The sequence below is a fragment of the Girardinichthys multiradiatus genome, chromosome 9, assembly GCF_021462225.1.
Source record: "Girardinichthys multiradiatus isolate DD_20200921_A chromosome 9, DD_fGirMul_XY1, whole genome shotgun sequence".
Lineage (NCBI taxonomy): Eukaryota > Metazoa > Chordata > Actinopteri > Cyprinodontiformes > Goodeidae > Girardinichthys > Girardinichthys multiradiatus.
In genome coordinates, this window is record NC_061802.1 from 12,193,853 (window position 1) to 12,216,657 (window position 22,805).

A 22,805-nucleotide genomic window follows, 5' to 3' on the forward strand; every position below is an offset into this window, starting at 1 on the left:
AAAATAATGCTCCATTTCTACTCTGGTCATCTTGGCAAGCTGACCTTATCGGTTTTGATGCTTCAAGTATTGTTGAATCCAGGAGAGTTTTCTCTTAGCTGGGCTAAATAAATAGCCGAGACAAACCATCAGCTCTTATCTGAGTGTTTCAGAGCTGAGGCCGCTGCTGGCAGCATGACTCTGCAATCTCACAGACCTGCTGAGTGGCTCTTTGTTAAGACCTAGACACAGTGCACAAACCACAACATAGAAAACAAACACTTGTCTGTTTTGAATCCATGTTGCTACTCCAAGGAAACACATTCGCATACTTGGCAGAGGCAATTTATAAACAACAACAGCAATTCTGGGATTTCCAAACTTTCATATGGAAAATTTATTTCTCCAATTTTCCAGAATGAATCCCAGCCCTCCAAACATTTCAAAGGCATGTGTACAAAAAACATCATTTTGTCTATTATTATCCATTGGGAAAGGAAAATAATTTTGAAATCCTCCTGTCTTCACCTGAACCTCATCAAGTTTACCAAGGAACCAGCAGCTTCAGCAGGATGAAAGTTGCCTCCGGCTCCTGCAGCAGCAGCAGCCAGATTCCTTTCAATTATAGATAATTCAGCTCCCTCTTTAACCTCCATCCACCTGATCCCTTATTCTTCTGTGTTTCAGTTTCAATCATTACTACCCATGTGCACATCTTCAGTTCTGACATTTCTTCTGCCAACGATCTCCATTTGTAATGCATGAAATCTTTTAATGGAGTTAGCCGATGAGGGAATAATGGAGCGACCAGATGGGGATTTATCTAATACCTCGTGGGTTTATGTGTGTTTCAAATAGAAACAAATGTGCTGGATATTACTGCTCTGCTGCCATATTCACCATGGGGTTAAACAGACAGACCATAACATCTTTGTAAGATCACAAAGTCATCTGGCACAACCGGAAACTATTGTTCATGCTTAACCTGATTGAAGGCATGACATCAGAGAACAGTAATGAACAAGGACATTCCCTCCAAGTGATTTTATGGATCCATACTTTCAGGACTGAAATGAGCAAATTAGCAGGCTTTAATAACAAAACCTGCAGAAAACAGAAACTGGATGGAAGGGTGAATGGATAAATGGATGGATGGACGGACGGACGGACGGACAGACGGATGCAAAGATGGACGCAAGGATGGACGGAGAATAAGTAGTTTTATTTAGGACAAACATAAAGCTAAAGTTAGCGTCGATAGTGAAAATAAAAATGATAAAAACATGCAGAGTGTTTTGAAAGAAGGACATCTGCCCTCTTTGAGCAACACTAGAAGCTCACATGATGAGTTCACTGAACAGAAATAGAAACAGTAACATTAAAACTCCTGTTTAGGACTTGTTAGATACAACTTGTCAACAGTGATGTAGTGGTTCTCAGAGAAGAGGGATATTACCCTAATTTCTGTCCCTATTTTAATAAACCTGTCAGGGTAAAAAGTTCTTGTAAGAAACACTCAAATGAAAAAGTAGTCCGTTATATTTAGTCGACCCAATAATATCACCAGACTGCCACATACACTACTGTACCGTTGTGGATAAAGCATCCATTGGAATTGGCAATACACAGATTTTATTTAAGTGACTTTACAAAAGTATCACAGAACCATAAAATAAATGACAGCAGGAGAAGGTCAGCATCATGGAAATGCTGCCCCCACAATCATGATAATAACAAACCAACACAACCTCGCTCCAGAAGTTTAATGCTTTCTTTCGTATTACACCCCAGAAGACCTCACCCAGACCCTGCAGATGCAATCCACATCTTGGCAGTTATTTATGGCTGAGTAGGATCTTACTTCTTCTGGGTGTAAATGAGCTGGTGGTCTGTTTTCACCATTGCTGGTGAAAAATACACAGCAGGTAGCAGCATTTACTATCCCCATGGGGGATAAGTACTTTCTTCAATTTCAGGATATCTAAAATTTTTTAAGGTAAGATTCAAATTAGAAATTGATATTAGTATAATAAACTCATATAGTTATTATTATTAAGGCTTTGATCCCTTAGAATAAATTCAGTTTAATGCTTTTCTAGGAGTTGCTCTAATAAGGGAGTTGCTCTAATAAACCAGACAAAAAGGAAAACTTTTACCTGAGGAGCTGCAATGTTGAGTCCAGGGTTGGCCAGTTCAAACCTCTCCTGGGATTTCTCTCTGGCCAGACGAGCTGCCTCCTTCACCTCCTTAAACTGCTCTGCAAACTTCAGGTGGAGAAGGAGAGGAGGGAGAAGTCAAACTCTGAATCATTAAAATTGGATGAATGTGTTGCTGTACTGATGGGGTATCTGTCCTCTATTTGTGTTTATGCATTATGCAGATTAAGATCCAAGTTCTGCAGAAAAAGTAAAACATGAGAGGTCCTATCTTGAATATAAATGAATGCCAGCAAAGGAAGCTTCCTTTGGAAAAGGTCAATTTTCAAACACCTTCTGAATACGCTTTAAAGGAATCAACTTGTATACTCCTACAAGACGTGCTAACACAAAGCATATTTGCACTACATGACTGTCCTTATCAAAGCCAAAGTGACACAGGGTCAGCTCTGACTCCATGTCCACCAATACCTGCTGCAGCTGCTGCTCTGTGGAGAAACCCAGGCCATAGACGGTGTTCGCCCGGCTGTCTGCCCACTGGCCAAACTTCTGAGATGTTTTGGTGAACGTCATGTTGTGGGTGATGGTGCTGTTAATGATGGCCTGATAAAGCACATTTAAATCTCAAAGTTAGATCAGGAAAATTATTTGTGGAAAAGCAAGTAGTTTTTGAGAGATAAAAAAAGGATGTAACAATAAAAAGAGAGAAAAAATGACAAAGTCTATCTCTTGAAATATTAAAATGACACAACACTGCTAAACAACTGACACCAGGTATTTATTTACACTCTATGAAACCACCCGTGACCTTTTTTCCTTGATGTCCACTGTTATGTTAATTTAGATTATTATAGATAAGTACAAATAAAAAAACTAAAATTCTGTTTCTCAGACAACTTGATTATTTAAGAGAAATAAAACAGATTTTTTTAAAAATTAGCCTGTTAAAGAATATGTCCCTGTATGGTGTAGTATTTGTATGCAATACATGGTTGGGGCTCCTTTTGCATGAATTACTGCCTCAATGCAGCGTAGCATGGAGGGGATCAGCCTGGGGTTCTGCTGAGGTGTAATGGAAGCCCTGGTTGCTTTGATAGTGACCTTCGGGTCCTCTACATAGTTGGTGCTGCTCTCTCTTATCTTCATCTTCATAATACTCCATAGATCTTTGGGGTTCAGGTCTGGCCAGTTTGCTGGCGAATAAAGCACAGTGATACCATAGTCATTAAAGCAGCTACTGGTGCTTTAACAGTGTTGAAAGGTGGCAAGCCCAGCTGGAAAATTAAATCAGCATCTCCAGAAATCTTGTGTGTAGCGAGAAGCATGGCGTTCGCTAAGGTTTCCTGCACCGCATAACAAAATGGACCAATGTCAGCAGATGTCTCACTGTGCCTCTCCATTCTATCTTCAGAATATGGGACCATGATTTCCAAAAATAATTTAACTTTCATTTGAAAAGAAAGGTTTGGATCAGCTAATGAAAAGTCTGGTCCTTTTTGTCTCTTGGTCAGGTAAGATGCGTCTGACCCTGTCTCTGGTAAAGGAGTGACTTAACGCAAGGAATGTAGCCCTTGTTCTGGATCTGTCTGTGTGAGATGGCTCTTGAGGCTTCATGAAGCATGTTGTATTTCACAGGTACAAAGCAGTGTGTTGATCAGAGGATCAGACCATACATATAAGAAATCAGAAAAAGCAAAAGACGATTCATGTCAAAGACATTTTTGTTTTTAAGAACAACCAGCTGCAGAGCATGGCAAATATTCACATTTCCTGAAAACTAAAAACAAATTTATTTTTCAGCTGATTGTCCCTTTATTTGAGGCACTTTCTGATAAATTTTCACCATGTAGGCCTGAGACAGACCACTTGGTGAATCCAGCCATTAGCTTTGCTGACCCAAGTAATTTTTCTTCTTTGTATTATTCTTTTGTATTCAATTATGCATTGGAAATCATTGGACTTCTGTATAAATTAAACTTGTGTTCTTTCTCACGACATCCGGACTGCGTGAGGTTGAAGCCGTGTGTTATTAGTGGTAGAATTATTATACCTCAACAGCCCATTTAGGAGCCACAAATAGAGACAAGTACCCAACAACCAGGACGCAGAAAGAGAGAAAACAGCCTGACATGCTAAAACTGATTTTTTTCCATGAAATTGTTGAGTGAATTCAGTTGTTTCAGTTGTTGCCAAAATGTCTTTTTTAGTTTCTTCTTCAAAAGCCTCCAGTCTCAGAGGGGAAAACTGGCACAACTGTCTTCTGTGTGTTCTCCGTGTTTCACTAAGAAAAAGACATTCTGTTAGAGTCCCAGGTGCTTTATACCATTGCAATGGATGCTGCCTACCCAAGGGAAGCAGGTTATAAATATTCTTCTGACAACATGTGCATTTTACTCATGCATTCCTACCCATGACAGCCAAATCCAAACAGCAAACGTTTCAATTTATTTGAACAATCTACAAATCTTCTGACCAAAATGCAGGCCAGAAGAAGCAGATACTCTCCAAATGAAGACTATGTTCATTAAAGTCACACCAAGAAAACAACTTCTGAGAGTAAGGAGTCCCAGTCTATTTCTATGAAAGTAAACAAGGTTAAGATACAACAATTAGGCCAAATCTGCTCCTGCCTTTGACAAATAAAACCCCTAAGCTTCTGAACTCAACATGCAACTTGCACAAATACACGGTATAAATACACGTTAAACTGCATGTTATGAGTGGGTATGAGTGCTAGTGATGTGCTGGGCTCCCACCTTGGTCCCGCCCACACTGATGATGCGGTAGACGCTGCGGCTGGCATCGTAGAAGAAGGACACGGTGACAGCGTGTTTGCTGGCCGGCAGCCAGTTACGTTTGGTCGCCGGGTCGATCTGGAAGACATGTGCTCGGGTGCTGAAGATGGGCTGCTCCCTTTAAAGAACAAGACAGGAACACATCATCAGTCCAGAAGTTTCTGATAATTATGTGTCACATTTAACAATAAAGCCCTCCGCAACAAATGTTTCAGAAATGCGAAAAGCACCAGATTTCTATGGACTTTGGGTCATCCTGTTAATGGATGCTCATCTGTTTATTATTACAAAGCAGGTTTAACAAGGTAAAATCTACATTTATCTGTTTAGAATGTCAATACACATCCAAACAAAAAAGGTAAAGAAAATGAAGGATTTTTTTCAGAAAAGGCTGTTTTTATCTGAGACCAAAAAGTCATTAAAATATTTAAAGGAAAAACTAAATCAAACGTATAAACAAAAATGTATTAAAAGCCATATTTCTGATGCTTTAACAGAGTTGTAACACCCTTATAAGCACATGGATGAAAACCTAAAGGCTAATGCATCAGATCCTTAAAGATAACACACTATCATTAATGTTTTCCAAAGACCCCGTGGTCATAGAAACTGTGAGGGTTTAACGATGTTTTTAGGGCACAGGGACTAAAGATTTCCTGACCTCTAGCAGTCAAATTAGCCATTCTGCTCTTTTAAAGACAAACTACATACACTGGCTGTGGGGACAAACAGCACCGAGAGACTCGCGGGACACCGAAGGACCCACAGTTGCCCTATGGTGAATTCATGCAACATTACACAGCTAATACAGTGTTCACAATGTCAACGCATGCAATGAGGCGGTTCTTCTCCAGTCACAGTTATACGCCAACATTATGGCGATAATGTGAACTCGGAAGATTTCTGAGCAGCAAAAAATACAATTTAAATGGGTCAGCAACATACTTCGTATGAGGTATGGTGCTGACTCATTTACAGGTCCTTCTCAAAATATTAGCATATTGTGATAAAGTTCATTATTTTCCATAATGTCATGATGAAAATTTAACATTCATATATTTTAGATTCATTGCACACTAACTGAAATATTTCAGGTCTTTTATTGTCTTAATACGGATGATTTTGGCATACAGCTCATGAAAACCCAAAATTCCTATCTCACAAAATTAGCATATTTCATCCGACCAATAAAAGAAAAGTGTTTTTAATACAAAAAACGTCAACCTTCAAATAATCATGTACAGTTATGCACTCAATACTTGGTCGGGAATCCTTTTGCAGAAATGACTGCTTCAATGCGGCGTGGCATGGAGGCAATCAGCCTGTGGCACTGCTGAGGTCTTATGGAGGCCCAGGATGCTTCGATAGCGGCCTTTAGCTCATCCAGAGTGTTGGGTCTTGAGTCTCTCAACGTTCTCTTCACAATATCCCACAGATTCTCTATGGGGTTCAGGTCAGGAGAGTTGGCAGGCCAATTGAGCACAGTGATACCATGGTCAGTAAACCATTTACCAGTGGTTTTGGCACTGTGAGCAGGTGCCAGGTTGTGCTGAAAAATGAAATCTTCATCTCCATAAAGCTTTTCAGCAGATGGAAGCATGAAGTGCTCCAAAATCTCCTGATAGCTAGCTGCATTGACCCTGCGCTTGATAAAACATAGTGGACCAACACCAGCAGCTGACACGGCACCCCAGACCATCACTGACTGTGGGTACTTGACACTGGACTTCTGGCATTTTGGCATTTCCTTCTCCCCAGTCTTCCTTCAGACTCTGGCACCTTGATTTCTGAATGACATGCAGAATTTGCTTTCATCCGAAAAAAGTACATTGGACCACTGAGCAACAGTCCAGTGCTGCTTCTCTGTAGCCCAGGTCAGGCGCTTCTGCTGCTGTTTCCGGTTCAAAAGTGGCTTGACCTGGGGAATGCGGCACCTGTAGTCCATTTCCTGCACACGCCTGTGCACGGTGGCTCTGGATGTTTCTACTCCAGACTCAGTCCACTGCTTCCGCAGGTCCCCCAAGGTCTGGAATCGGCCCTTCTCCACAATCTTCCTCAGGGTCCGGTCACCTCTTCTCGTTGTGCAGCGTTTTCTGCCACACTTTTTCCTTCCCACAGTCTTCCCACTGAGGTGCCTTGACACAGCACTCTGGGAACAGCCTATTCGTTCAGAAATTTCTTTCTGTGTCTTACCCTCTTGCTTGAGGGTGTCAATAGTGGCCTTCTGGACAGCAGTCAGGTCGGCAGTCTTACCCATGATTGGGGTTTTGAGTGATGAACCAGGCTGAGAGTTTTAAAGGCCTCAGGAATCTTTTGCAGGTTTTAAGGGGTTAACTCGTCGATTCAGATGATTAGGTTCATAGCTCGTTTAGAGACCCTTTTAATGATATGCTAATTTTGTGAGATAGGAATTTTGGGTTTTCATGAGCTGTATGCCAAAATCATCCGTATTAAGACAATAAAAGACCTGAAATAAAATTTCAGTTAGTGTGCAATGAATCTAAAATATATGAATGTTGAATTTTCATCATGACATTATGGAAAATAATGAACTTTATCACAATATGCTAATATTTTGAGAAGGACCTGTAAATTGTACCTTCATATGAGGAATTGTTCCAATCAGATTTCATAGGAATTACTGAACATTTGCATTCAAACAATAGTCATTATTTTTTCTGCCACAATAGACAATAGCAACAGAGCCCAGGATGGCTGATTTGGATGGTGTGGTTCAGGTTGTGAACGGTTGCAGCTGCAGAAACAAACTTTTCATTCAAGTTCATTTAATTTCCTCCAAGAAATACAAAAAAGAGAGAAAAAATAACAAAAAGCCCATCTGTGGAAATATAAAAATGACTCTCAATGCTACTAAACAACAGACATCAGGTTATTTATGCACACTGTATGAAATGACCCACAACCCTTTTGTTCCCTTAGTGTTCACTGTTATACCAATACCACAGCCTTAATGGTTGATGCATCATACGATGGATCCATGGTTTCATTTTACTCCAAAATTGTGACCCTGCCATCTGAATGTTGCAGCTTAAATCCCGACTCATAGTGCCAGGTAGGTCTGTGCAAACTAAAGCCAAGTTTCCTTTTCTTAACTAATAGGAGTCTCACCCAATGGGTTCTTCTGCTGCTGTAGCCCATCTGCTTCAATGTGATGTGCTTTTAGAGGTGGTATTTCACATGTCTTGGTTGTAATAAGTGGTTATTTGAGCTTCTGCTGCATTTCCATCAACTCAAACCAGTCTGTATGTTCTCCTCTGACCTTTGACATCTACAGGGGCTTTTTACTTTTTCTGACCTTTCTCTGTAAACCTGAGAGATGGTTGTGTGGGAAAATCCTAGTAGATTCTGATATACTCAGACCAGCCAATCTGACACCAACAACCAGGCTACATTTGAAGTCACTTATTTCCTCTTTCTTCTCCATTCTGATGCTCGGGTTGAACTCGGTTTGAACAGCAAATTCTCTTGATCAAATGTAGAAGCACTGAGTTGCTGCCATATCTACCCAATAAAGTGACAAGTGAGGATATATACAGTGCCTTGCGAAAGTACTCGGCCACCTTGAACTTTTCAACCTCTTGCCACATTTCAGGCTTCAAACATAAAGATATAAAATTCTAAAGTTTTTGTGAAGAATCAACAACAAGTTGGACACAATCGTGAAGTGAAATGAAATTTATTGGATGTGTCAAACTTTTTAACAAATAAAAATCTGAAAAGTGGGGCATGGAAAATTATTCGGCCCCTTTACTTTCATTGCAGCAAACTCACTCCAGAAGTTCAGTGAGGATCTCTGAATGATCCAATGTTGTCCCAAATGACTGATGATGATAAATAGAATCCACCTGTGTGTAATCAAGTCTCCGTATAAATGCACCTGCTCTGTGATAGTCTCGGGGTTCTGTTCAAAGCGCAGAGAGCATCATGAAGACCAAGGAACACACCAGGCAGGTCCGGGATACTGTTGTGGAGACGTTTAAAGCTGAATTTGGATACAAAAAGATTTCCCAAGCTTTAAACATCCCAAGGAGCACTGTGCAAGCAATCATATTGAAATGGAAGGAGTATCAGACCACTGCAAATCTACTAAGACCCGGCCGTCCCTCTAAACTTTCATCTCGAACAAGGAGAAGACTGATCAGAGATGCAGCCAAGAGGCCCAAGATCACTCTGGATGAACTGCAGAGATCTACAGCTGAGGTGGGAGAGTCTGTCCATAGGACAACAATCAGTCGTACACTGTACAAATCTGGCCTTTATGGAAGAGTGGCAAGAAGAAAGCCATTTCTCAAAGATATCCATTAAAAGTCTTGTTTAAAGTTTGCCACAAGCCACCTGGGAGACACACCAAACATGTGGAAGAAGGTGCTCTGGTCAGATGAAACCAAAATTGAACTGTTTGGCCACAATGCAAAACGATATGTTTGGCGTAAAAGCAACACAGCTCATCACCCTGAACACACCATCCCCACTGTCAAACATGGTGGTGGCAGCATCATGGTTTGAGCCTGCTTTTCGTCAGCAGGGACAGGGAAGATGGTCAAAATTGATGGGAAGATGGATGGGGCCAAATACAGGACCATTCTGGAAGAAAACCTTTTGGAGTCTGCAAGAGACCTGAGACTGGGATGGAGATTTATCTTCCAACAAGACAATGATCCAAAACATAAAGCCAAATCTACAATGGAATGGTTAACAAATAAACGTATCCAGGTGTTGGAATGGCCAAGTCAAAGTCCAGACCTGAATCCAATCGAGAATCTGTGGAAAGAGCTGAAGACTGCTGTTCACGAACGCTGTCCATCCAGCCTCACTGAGCTCCAGCTGTTTTGCAAAGAAGAATGGGCAAGAATTTCAGTCTCTCGATGTGTAAAACTGATAGAGACATACCCCAAGTGACTTACAGCTGTAATTGCAGCAAAGGGTGGCGCTACAAAGTATTAACGCAAGGGGGCCGAATAATATTGCACGCCCCACTTGTCAGTTTTTTATTCGTTAAAAAAGTTTGACACATCCAATAAATTTCATTCCACTTCACGATTGTGTCCCTCTTGTTGTTGATTCTTCAAAAAAATTTGAATTTTATATATTTATGTTTGAAGCCTGAAATGTGGCAAGAGGTTGAAAGGTTCAAGGGGGCCGAGTACTTTCGCAAGGCAATGTATATTGTTTCTAATACATTTAATAAATAGTAACGACATTTTACAGCATACTGAGTTCCACGAGCTGCTCAATATACTGTTGAAAGTGTAAGAAATTATTACCTTATTAGCTTGCCTAATTCTTCCTGTTTTTGGGGGCAACACAGTTGCTGGGTGGTTTGCTTTGTGGTTTTAGAGCAAGAAGGTTCTGGCCACAGACTTTGGACGGGTACAGCCAAGTGTTCGATCTTGCATTAATGGATTCCCACACACAGCTAAACACACTCCACCAACAAATTTTGCAACAAAAAAAACTAAACTTTTTAATATTTAACTTACTAGAAACAGTCAGAACAAAAAAACAATAAACAAACAGAATTTATTAGTGCTCATAACTGTGTACGCCACAGTTGGACACTCATTCACATTGACTCCTGCTCAAAAGCAATAAAAAACTTGGTCGAGCCCAATGAGGCACAACGTTTCTTCTTCGGGGTCTTTGCAACCTTCTAGGTCGAGCTGCCCTGGGCAGATAGCCACATGGCTCACATCAAAAACCACCCCTGCCTCCCAGAGTCCATAAACATGTCAGGTTACCTGGGGATTTTAAATAACATTAGATGTCTGCTGTGCATGAACAGTTCATCCTGCATTGCCCTGTGGTGCCCTACCTTGGAGATGGAGAAGAGCATATTTTTAGATTCAAATTTCTTTTCACAAATAAAGCTAAATGCCTAACTCTTTAGTTCCCCCCTTTTATGGTCAAGCCAATTTTCAGAACATTAGCAAGGCAATGGCCAAATAGTAAAATGCTTTGAAATCACAAACTGTGTAGATCATGCAGCTCATTAACTACGGTCTTTTCAGGGAAACATTTTATGAGCAATGAACAGCAAAGCAGCTGAGAAAGACACAAATTACTACTTGGAAGAGAAAAAAAGACGTTCTTTATATACAGTTCACATTCTGCTCAACTATAAAGCTTCAAGTTCAGTTTCTGTTTGTTTTTCTAACTTGTATATGCCTAGTGGTTTTATGCAGCTGTAACTTGAAATGTGTTTTTAATATTCTTCCCTTGTTGTATTAGCGCGCATTGTGCCAAGAAACATTAGAGGCCGTTCTCAGCATGATCACACCCAAATCACCAATAATGGAAAAACAACCTCTAAAGCAATATGAGAAAACAATTCACTGTTATTGCATCCAGAGTAACACAAATACCTTAGAACCTCTTGTTGTGTCCTCAAGTTGCAGTGATACTGGATTACAAAAGGAACAAGAGCAAATAACAGACGCTGGCACCGATGCATCCTCTTGCTTAAAAATAATAAACACTTGGCTCTGATTTGTTTTGTTCGATTAAACCACTGAGATTATCTCTGCTCAGGATAAAAAGCCTATTTACAGTCAGAGGAGTTAATAAACTGAAAACATATTGCCATTAAAGAAGTTATTATAACCAAAAAACAAATATGGCTAATCCATCAAGTTTTCCAAACATTCAGTTTGTGATTTATTGATAGAACTGGAAAAGTCTTAGTATCCTCCAAGAGCAACCAACGTTTTTACTTAAATGTCAAAACAAAAGATACAAATCAGACGGACTAACAGCACCACAAAAGCTCTTCATTAGGATTTATTAAACTAATCATCTGGCTGCATAAAAAATAAAGACGACAATAAGCAAATAAACCAGAATAAACAGGAAAAAAATGATAAATATCAACAGAGTAAAGTAGGATTTACCTCCTATCATATTCACATCTTAATGAAAAGCGGTGACTGGCTGCTCGTCAGCCCTCAGGCTTTGCAGAAATGAATTGGCCCGGTTGCGACGTCACCGTGAAAATGCCTGTTGAGCTAATCAGCTCAGACAGGAAGCGTCATGCCGATTTTTGATGAAATGAGCAGATTAAGGCTGGATTAACGTCCTCTTGAGGTGAGCACAGCAGCTTGTCACAGACTCCTTTTCCAGTGTCGTACAGAAGAGGAAAGTCTACATGTGTCTACAAAGCCTTTCATTATCAAAAAAAACTTTATCTAATTACCATACATCTGAGCAGCTTTTTATTAAATCACACACTGTGAGTGAGAAACGGTGCCTGACTGGTTAGAAGGAGATAGCCTGTTAACACAAACATTTCTACGTTGACAATTTTAACATTTTAACCCTCCAAAGCTCAGAGTTCAGGATAAACAAACCTTTTCAGTTCTGGGTAAAGGTTTACAAGCACTTAGCATGAATGTCACATTTATTTTGGGGTTTCAACTATGTATTGAAGCTATTGATTTTCAGTTTTGGACTGGTAATACAACATAGAACTTCAGTGAGTTAAGGATTTATTTACTGCACAAATTCTCCTTGATCTTCAAACGGTCAATATCAACTGGGTCATCCTCAGAAAAACTTCTCCATTTTCTATTATTCTATTATTTGGACAAAGGAATATTAAATAAAATTAATTTCTAACTATACTGATACAAATATATAAACTCACAGTTAAAACGCCTGGTGTTCGAATAAATGGAGACCACTTCCACATATTCACATTGTTTAATTTTTACCTTTTAATAGGGCAAAACCATCACATTTTGCAGTTACATGAAACAAATCGATTTTGTGGGAATACGCGCCTAAAAGTCCATTAAAATTTGTTACTTTAAGTAACTATGAAATTGGCTTAATTAACTATACCTGGTTAGCACTGCCCTGTGATGGACTGGTGATTTCCCCAGGGTGAACCCAGTCTCAATGACTGCCGAAGATAGGCACCAGCCCCCCCGCGGCCCTATAGGATAAGGGGGTTCAGACAATGGATGGATGAAAGGCTTCATAGATTTATAATTAAATACATTTGTAGGACAGCACAGTGGTTTAGCGTTTAGCCTCACAGCAAGAATGTCCTGGGTTCAAATCTTGGCCAGGTAGTTCGGATACTCTAAATTAGCTTTAGGTGTAGATACCTAAAGTGGGATTTTGTACTGGATGAGCAAATTATTTTGCTTGTATTGGTGTAACATTTCGGATACTGTGGTTATGTCACAAAGAAAGTTAATACTAATACTTCTTTAAGAGAATATTTGATGTAAGCATAAGCATATTTCTTATTGCAAAATCAGCATTAAAAAACAAGCAGAAAGATGAGAAACCTACGCCGACACTGCTCTCACATGAGCCAACATTAACAGCATCGACCTTTTGTGCTGGTTTGTTCTCTCATGCATGTGTAGACTGGCAGTCATCCAGAATTTGAAAATCTGAAAGGCTTTTTCAGTTTTTCAGTGACCTTTCAGATGAAAAGTGAAGCTTCTGCAAGAAGCCAGAAAAGGAGTCCAGCTGCCTTCTATTCAAACACCAGACTGATGATAATCCAGCTCAAATAAAAAATAGTAATACAAATATAATCCATTAAAAGTTAAAATTTTTGTTGGTCAAAACCATTTTTAAATATACAGTTCTGCAGTTGTAAACACTTAGAAATTTCACTTTAAAGGTTGTGCATGCCTTGCAAACAATGTGATTTTATCATCCAGCCATTGTCTATACTTCCTTATCGATGCAGGGACACGGAGGGGCATCTGCCCATCTCCAGCTGTCATTGGGTGTCAGGCGGGGTACACCTTGGACAGGTCGTCAGTCCATCACAGGGCAACACAGAAATAAATTAACCAATTAACTTAATGGTGAACCTCAATGGTCATGTTTTCGGCCTGTGAGAAGAAGCTGGAGAGATCGTACAAATGCACGGGAAGAACATCCAAACTCTATGTAGAAGACCCCAGGCTAGGATTCAAACCCCTTATTGCTGCAAGGCAACAGTTCTACCAACTGCGACCTGCACTGTGCAGCCATGATTTTATGTATCTATTAATATGATCTATTAATGGAAAACATGATCCAAACACAACTATAATCAGTGACTTTTAAATGTGCCATAATAACTGAAGTAAACAAATAAATGAAAAACGAACAATATGGTTCGGTCAAACAGCCAGTAAACGAAATTTAATTTCATTAGCTGACCAAATACTTATTTTTCCACCCGTTCAATATATGGCATCCATACTGAAAACTCCAACGTCTCTCAGCCTAAATAAATCAGTCATCTGCATATTCTTACACATTGTTTTGAGTTTAGTTAAAATAAAGGTTAGAGAAATTTGTAATCCCTTCATGTTTTGTTAATTTTAAAGCCACTACAAGATATAGCACATTTCTTTCTCTTTAATAGGCTTTAATGTTGAATTAAAACAAAATTTACACAAATGAGTTTATATTTATTAGAGTCGTTGGAAATAAAATTACATTTGCTAGTTCAGACGTAAAAATAAAAAATAAAACAAACACTGACTCTGATATTGGCCCATAAGAGCCTGCCTGGTGCATTTCTATGCAGGGGTACAATACCTTTAGATAAATCAGATTTTCTGAAAAATGTTTTGTACGAAGCACCAATTTTCTATTAAACTAACAACGTTACAAAGTTTTGATAGTTTAGTTTTCTTTCGTATCCTTAAAGGCAAAACGAAAGTTGCACAATATACTTTCTTGCAATCTTCATGCCAACAATATTGTGTGCAATATCAAAATTGCAAATCACTGCATGGATGCAATGTTGGCATTGGAACAACTTACAGGGGTTGGACAATGAAACTGAAACACCTGGTTTTAGACCACAATAATTTATTAGTATGGTGTAGGGCCTCCTTTTGCGGCCAATACAGCGTCAATTTGTCTTGGGAATGACATATACAAGTCCTGCATAGTGGTCAGAGGGATTTTAAGCCATTCTTCTTGCAGGATAGTGGCCAGGTCACTACGTGATACTGGTGGAGGAAAACGTTTCCTGACTCGCTCCTCCAAAACACCCCAAAGTGGCTCAATAATATTTAGATCTGGTGACTGTGGAGGCCATGGGAGATGTTCAACTTCACTTTCATGTTCATCAAACCAATCTTTCACCAGTCTTGCTGTGTGTATTGGTGCATTGTCATCCTGATACACGGCACCGCCTTCGGGATACAATGTTTGAACCACTCGATGCACATGGTCCTCAAGAATGGTTCGGTAGTCCTTGGCAGTGACGCGCCCATCTAGCACAAGTATTGGGCCAAGGGAATGCCATGATATGGCAGCCCAAACCATCACTGATCCACCCCCATGCTTCACTCTGGACATGCAACAGTCTGGGTGGTACGCTTCTTTGGGGCTTCTCCACACCGTAACTCTCCCGGATGTGGGGAAAACAGGAAAGGTGGACTCATCAGAGAACAATACATGTTTCACATTGTCCACAGCCCAAGATTTGCGCTCCTTGCACCATTGAAACCGACGTTTGGCATTGGCATGAGTGACCAAAGGTTTGGCTATAGCAGCCTGGCCGTGTATATTGACTCTGTGGAGCTCCCTACGGACAGTTCTGGTGGAAACAGGAGAGTTGAGGTGCACATTTAATTCTGCCGTGATTTGGGCAGCCATGGTTTTATGTTTTTTGGATACAATCCGGGTTAGCACCCGAACATCCCTTTCAGACAGGTCCCTCTTGCATCCACAGTTAATCCTGTTGGATGTGGTTCGTCCTTCTTGGTGGTATGCTGACATTACCCTGGATACCGTGGCTCTTGATACATCACAAAGACTTGCTGTCTTGGTCACAGATGCGCCAGCAAGACATGCACCAACAATTTGTCCTCTTTTGAACTCTGGTATGTCACCCATAATGTTGTGTGCATTTCAATATTTTGAGCAAAACTGTGCTCTTACCCTGCTAATTGAACCTTCACACTCTGCTCTTACTGGTGCAATGTGCAATCAATGAAGACTGGCTACCAGGCTGGCCCAATTTAGCCATGAAACCTCCCACACTAAAATGACAGGTGTTTCAGTTTCATTGTCCAACCCCTGTAGTTGTAGTGTCTTCACAACTTGACCACCTTACCACCTCTTTACCGTTTGGAACATTTTTATACTGCATCAAACAAGAGTCACCAAATTAATTCTGGGCATAAAGAGCCTGATTGAAAGGTGCTTAAATAATTTGCTAACCTTTGTTGCAATCCAAGCAGTTCCTCTGGATATACCTTAATAATGATATGATTGCTGTATATGGTGTAGCCCTAATCTCAACCCAGGTTTGTGTGTAAAATCTATAAGCATTTTTAAGCCCAATGTCTAATCAACCGGAAGTGAACCATAATAGGAGGTTTAGCTAAAACTCTTTAAACAAGCTATTTGTAAATAAACTTCAACTGTAAATTTTGTGAAGCAACCAGAGATCAATCTTAGAGGTTAATGGCAAACAGAGCAGCTTGTTATAATAAATATTTTAATGTTATGGAAGGACAACAGTTGCTGCAATGCTTAGGATTCATTTTACTTAGTCGTCAGAGTGAGAAAAGAAATCACCCAGGAAAAAACTAAAGAAAGAAAAAGACCAGATGAGATGAGAGCCTGCAGGGGAACACAGCTGAGTTCAGACTTGAATGGACATGATTTCTGTTAAAGTCTTTATGTGGCTTTTCTGTTTCACATCAGCAGAACTACAGTTCTGATTTACCAACTGCTGCCTTATGAACAGCACTTTCCTTCAATAAAACCCCTGAAGGTTTGCCTCAATAAAATCTTTATAGCCATTGAGTCGTGGTGAGAGAAAGGGGGAGTTTAGCAGGTTAATGTTAATCACACACCTCCTAAAATAAAAGCAGTGACACAGGATACTACAAGAGACCCTCAGGCTATCAGCTACATTCCTCCCTCTTTATAAACTGATTGCAACAGAGAATTCAGTTGAAGTTCAAGAGCATGGATGCACATCGAGATCTGAGAAACTTTTTTAAGGTTAGCCAAATGAACATCCTCCTTCCACTGCAAGCCTTTATTGAAGGGCAGAAAATAAAATATCTGTGGTTTTGAGGCACTGTGAATCTATGATCCATCTTTACAAGCTGAAGAACGCTAAGGTTTCACCAGGAAACCTCCTACAGAACTAGGAGACTCTAATAGACTTCCTCTGATCGTCATGGCTGTGCTCAAACTCAGAGTATAATTGCCTCCACTAGTATAAGAAAATACGACCCATGTGGCTTTAAGCACACAGCAATGTATTCGGAAAAATAAACCTTAATTCAAATGAATGATTATTTCATTTTGATTCACATCTGAGACCTGCAATGATGTCAATTCAGAATATTCTCTCTTCTACATGAATATTTTGCATTTTATTACTTTATCATTGAAATAAAAATGTTTTAACTTTTTAATTTTTATGATAAAATAATGATATGGGGGGGTGCAGTCGAAAGGTTTAAAGAAAGCTAAAACACATAAATATTAATGGAGTTGTCTTACAACATTTAAATTAAATAGAACCACACGTGGTTTTAAAGCAACCCCCCAAATACACTTCCTTGTGTGACATCATGGAAAAATCAGGGAATATCAGGGAATTGTGGACCTCCACAAGACTGAAGGTGCCACAGTTATCGGTTCAAACCATTCCACATAAGTATAAACAGCATGGAAATGTCCAGCCAGCATATTGTTCAGAAAGAAGATTTGCTCTAAGAATCAACCCCAGATTAAAGTGTCACTATTCACAGTGAAACGTGTCCTGCATCACTATGGGCTGAAAGAGCAGGAAGAGGAGGTGGAAACATTACGCTTTTTGGGATAGAAGATGTATTCAGGGGCCAAAGGATGGGGCCATGTACAATAAAATGTTAGATGGGAACCTTCTTCCTTCAACCAAAAATACTGAACATGGGACATAGATAGGTCCTCTATGATGACAGTTACCAAAAACATACAACCAAAGCAACAAATGAGTAGCTAAATGAGAATCCCATAAATGTCAAGACAATCTCCAGACCTTAGGCCTTCAGAAAATCCATTTGAATTTAGACAAGCTGAAGCTTTAGGTTGCCATTTGGCAGCCTTAAAGGATCTACAGTTTCTGAAGAGGAGAGGGACAAAATTCCTCCAGGGGTGTGTGCAAACCCAGTGACCAGCAACAAGATGGTTGCCGCTGTGCTTGGCAGTAAAGTTTTCCCAAATGAGTTCTAAGTCATGTTCTGCTGTGGGATCAAATACTCTGGATATCTGATTGATATTCTCCCCATTAAAATGAAATTGTTTGTAATTGAAAAAACATAAAATGCATATTTCCAACACAGTTGTGTGATGCTGACATGAATGTCAAATGAAACAGTTTGCAGTCCAAACTAAATTATTTTACTATACTATATACAGTATCGTAAGTGGTTATTTCAACAATCTCGGCAAAAATTGATTAGAGGGAAAGTGTGAAAGAAACTGTTATTCTAGAGTTCTTCTGCATTGATTTTGGGATGTAACATAATGTTAATGCAATTGAAACAGTAAAAAGGAACAGAACGCCTCAGCAGCTAAGAACATCTCAACATTTTCTTTCTTCTAAAAAGGGAAGAGAAATTAAAACTCTGAGGTTGCTGATAAAACATTAACTTGCTTTACAGCCAGATAAAAGTCCAGACGATGAACCCAAGTAGCCACCAAATGGGATTTTCATGAAAAATGTATCAATTGCTCAACAGTTTTCAGCTTGAATAGACATCCATAATTTTATATTCATATCCTTGAATGTGTCATAGTTAAGCAATAATCAACATTAGTAATAGCACCTCTTTGCTGCCAAAACCTGTACTGACCAAACCAGACTGACAATTAGCTGTTTGTCATATTAAACTCAGCAGAAACAGTAGATGCCTGAGGCTACAAATTGAAAACATTGGTTTTCCTACAGGAATATGACTGTTCTTTAGTTCTTAGAATCAGAAAAATTATTTTGTGTTGTAGAAACCTCACAGAGAGAAAAGCTGCAGAAGTAATAGTTGCTACTTAAACATAAATCTGCATGCTTTAGAATAGGACTCCACTACACCAAAGTTACCTTACTGCAGCACCTTGTGGTGCATACATGCAACCTATTTAAAGTGTTGCTTTGGGAAAATAAAACTAACTTCCTGTTATATGGTAGACTATGGTAGGTCATTAGGGCTTAATGGTGGGTTCTACAGTTGTAACATAAACAAGTATACACACACACACAACAGTCACCATGTTCCTACCTTTGAAGGAAAATATTGTGACTCTTCTGCAAAAAGAAACTGAAGTTTCTCCTAAAAGACACTTGATTTACTAAGCGTTCACATTTAACCAGAGTGCCATTTACTGACACCAGGGGGTGTGCATTTCTCAGTACAAATTTCAGCATGTTTATGTTGAAAGTTCTCCAGAATGTTAACACCACTAATGAATGTGGTCATTTAAATGCAGTAAAGCACAATGCTGAACATGGGCCGATTAAAGCTTGATTCAGAAGTGAAACATCCGGCACCAGCTACGCACACCATCATTTCACCAAGACTCAATGCTACTAAAAGTGCATGAGAGTAAATGACTGTTTAACCGAAGAGTTTTCAAATTCACTCTAATTGTGTTATAATGGTTGGCAAGAATTTGCACATGTATGTACATTACAATGACAACAGCAATGACTGTGTGAAACTAACAAAGTAAAAAATTAGTTTTTTTGATGGTAGACAGGACAGGGAGGAGAGCACCAATAGAAATGTATTTTTAGAGTTTGGCTTATTGTCCAAGTTTTTGTCCATTCCAGCCTTAGATATTTAAATAAATTAAATAATATGTGCACTGGCCTTAACTTACAAACAAAAACATACATGTAGGATTTGAGTGCAGAATTTTTACAAAGTACTTCTTATTAACTGTTTAGTTTTATCAGGACAGTCACACATACACCACATCTTCACTGAGTGAGCTTCACCCCCATCCCCTGATGTGTAAGAGAGCTACTCTCTCCTGTCTTGCCATGCAGTCAAACACAATCAGCCACTCATTGAGAAAATGCATGTCAAACTGCCATTGATGAGGCGTATAAGCTTTGTGAGCTCTTAAAGAGTGTGGAGGGATGGGGGAGTTTTTGAAGTCAGAGCCATAAATTGTATTGGTTATACATTTAAACTGAAGTTCATGCTTGGAATGGTCAAAAGAGAGTTTAAGACTGGAAAAGGTGCGGTTCGGCATGCCGTGCAAAGGTGTAGAAATTATTTAAGTTAGAGAACTGGAAGGGAAATAGCAAAGAGCACATTGAATATAAGCAGATGAGGTTTTATAAGAACATTTCACATCTAAGGAAAGGGGACCGTGCATTAAAAATGGACTGGATTTAAGGAGAGAAATTTCTTATTTTTAGATGCAGATGATTCAGTTTGACAAATCATCAGTTTGAAGCCTATCCAGTAGAGAGGACCTAATTTATACAGTACCCTGCAAAAGTATCCATACATGCTGAACCTTTTCACAATTTTGATAGACCAACAAACTAGCGTTGGAAAGGGAGGAGAATGATTTTAAAATTTTAACAAAAACAAGTGCTTTGTACATAGATGAGAATGGGCTTCCATATATAGGTGATCAGCCCCCTTGAGTCAATATTTTGTAGAACCACCTTTCCTTGCAATTACAGTTGCAAGTCTTTTGGGGTAGGTCTCTAAACCCCCAGTCGGTTGTGGCAGATGGCTGCCCACACTGAGCCTGGTTCTGCTGGAGGTTTCTTCCTGATAAAAGGGGGTTTTTCCTCTCCACTGTTGCTACATGCATGCTCAGTATGAGGGATTGCTGCAAAGTCAACGCCAGGGACTGTCCACTGTCACTACATGCTCATCCGGGAGGAGTGAATGCTGCAAGTCTCTGACTCAATGCAATCTTCTGGGTTTCCTTAGACTGAAATTTTTTTTATCCAATTTGAATAAATAACTGAATCAGACTGCACTGTTCAATGGTTACGATTAATTGGAATGTATGTAGCTGACTTTTGTGAAGTGCCTTGAGACGACATGTGTTGTGAATTGGCGCTATATAAATAAACTGAGTTGAATTGAATTAATTGCTTTGCACATCTAGAGACTAGAGAACCTCAACTCTTTTCAGTTCTTTGTTGCAAAATAACTCAAGCTCAGTCAGGCTGGATGGAAATCATCTCTGTACAGCAGTTTTCAAATCTTGTCATTGATTATCAATGTGATGCATGATGGCATAGTTGGTAGCACTGTTGCCTTGCAGCAAGGAGGTCCTGGGTTTGAATCCTGGTCGGGGGTCTTTCTGCATGGAGTTTGCATGTTCTCCCCGTGCATGCGTGGGTTCTCTCTGCTTTAGGTATACACAGAAGTATATTCCTCACCACTCTGCTGTTCTCTAACAAACATCTAAGACCTTCAAGAATGTCAGTATTTATAATGAGATTAAATAAAAAAAAATATATGGATTAAACTTGCTAATGAGGTAACATGAGAAGCTAAAGGGCTGCACTGGATTTTATTTCAGGTTGTCAGACTCAACAAAAAACACAAAATTGAAAAGATTTTGAAAGCCATGTACCCTTTAAATTACGCTTCAAAATTTAGCACTACTTCGTATTGGTTTATCTGATAAAGCCCAGTAAAATATACTGAAATTTGTGGTTTCAATGTGACACAATGTGGAAAAAGTGAACGTTCAGACCCTGATTTCTGCATCTTTCTGAGAAAAGCTCAATTCTGTCAAACAAACAAATTAAGCTGGGTGTCATTTTTCACTATCTGTGCATGCAGACAGCAAAAAACTTCAAGCTTCCTGAAGCAACTGAGTGTTGTTGCTTTTCTTCTAAGCCGTTCTTGCTTTGCTCCTCAGAAGAGCACTTCTCCTGTAAGGGTCTGACCTCTCAGGCAGCAGCCCCGGGTCCACTTTTTGGCTTCGTTGGGCAACACAACACGCCCTGCTTTCAACTGCAGATTAAAATAGCACAGTGAGGCGAATTGCCAGCTCATAGTGCTGCTGCTCAGCAGGTCGTCTTATTGGCAATACAGACCAGAACCCAACATAAGCCATGTCAGATATTCTGTTATAATGTCAGGAATGTTTTGAAGGATTAGAGTACCGATTTTTGTTCTTCTCAGAATGAAAGTGAAAAACATTCTCAAATGCGAACTCCATTGGACTTATCTGAAGGTCAGCTCTTCTTGTAGCAGTCTGACTGATAACTAGCTGCTGTTGTGGATTGTGAAGGTGACAGAAAGACGAAGCATTCACCGTATTCAGAATAAAGGTCAGAGAGGAAGAGCTGATCTGCACATTGTTATATGCTTCTATGGCGATAAATGAAGAGAAATTACTAGAAAAGGCAGTCTGCCAGCCAGAAGGACTTATACAGAGATATCTACATGTAGGAATTACATGTAGGAAGATCCCCCACACAGAGCAGCTGGTTCAGTTAAAACAACTCAACTTCATATATACCCCAAGTTGCATCCAATTACTTAGCCGAGTTAAATTGTAAAGAATAAAATCACAGCTCCATTCAGTGATTTATGTTCTTGCTACAACGCTGCTGTTTCTAAAACCAAACTAGGTTATAATAAATTAGAAAAGATTATTTTAGTTCTGGTTGGTCTTTAACTTTCTATGTCAGCAATAAAATTATTTCCACTACTCCAGAATGGGAGAGAGGGATCCATGTGATCCAGCTGGGTGCACACAGCAGAATGCACATGCAAACACATTTTCAGTTTTAAATTCAGAGCTTTTTTAGACTCAAATGTGTAGTTTCCTGCAGATTATAATAACCTTTTAGACATTTACAGTACAAAACATTTAAAAAGTTAGGTTTCATTATCTG

The 22,805-nt window shown here is 39.5% G+C and overlaps 1 protein-coding gene across 3 annotated transcripts in view; it reads right to left on the minus strand.

The window, feature by feature from the left end:
• homer3b (homer scaffold protein 3b) overlaps positions 1 to 22,805 on the minus strand; it is a 68,846-nt gene that overhangs the window by 38,256 nt on the left and 7,785 nt on the right. For all 3 annotated transcript variants that reach the window (XM_047374260.1, XM_047374259.1, XM_047374261.1), the window contains 3 exons: positions 4,892 to 5,048; positions 2,607 to 2,738; positions 2,136 to 2,243 (listed from right to left, as the gene is read on the minus strand). In XM_047374260.1, coding sequence (XP_047230216.1) covers positions 2,136 to 2,243; positions 2,607 to 2,738; positions 4,892 to 5,048 — 397 coding nt within the window. The remainder of the gene's footprint in view (positions 1 to 2,135; positions 2,244 to 2,606; positions 2,739 to 4,891; positions 5,049 to 22,805) is intronic.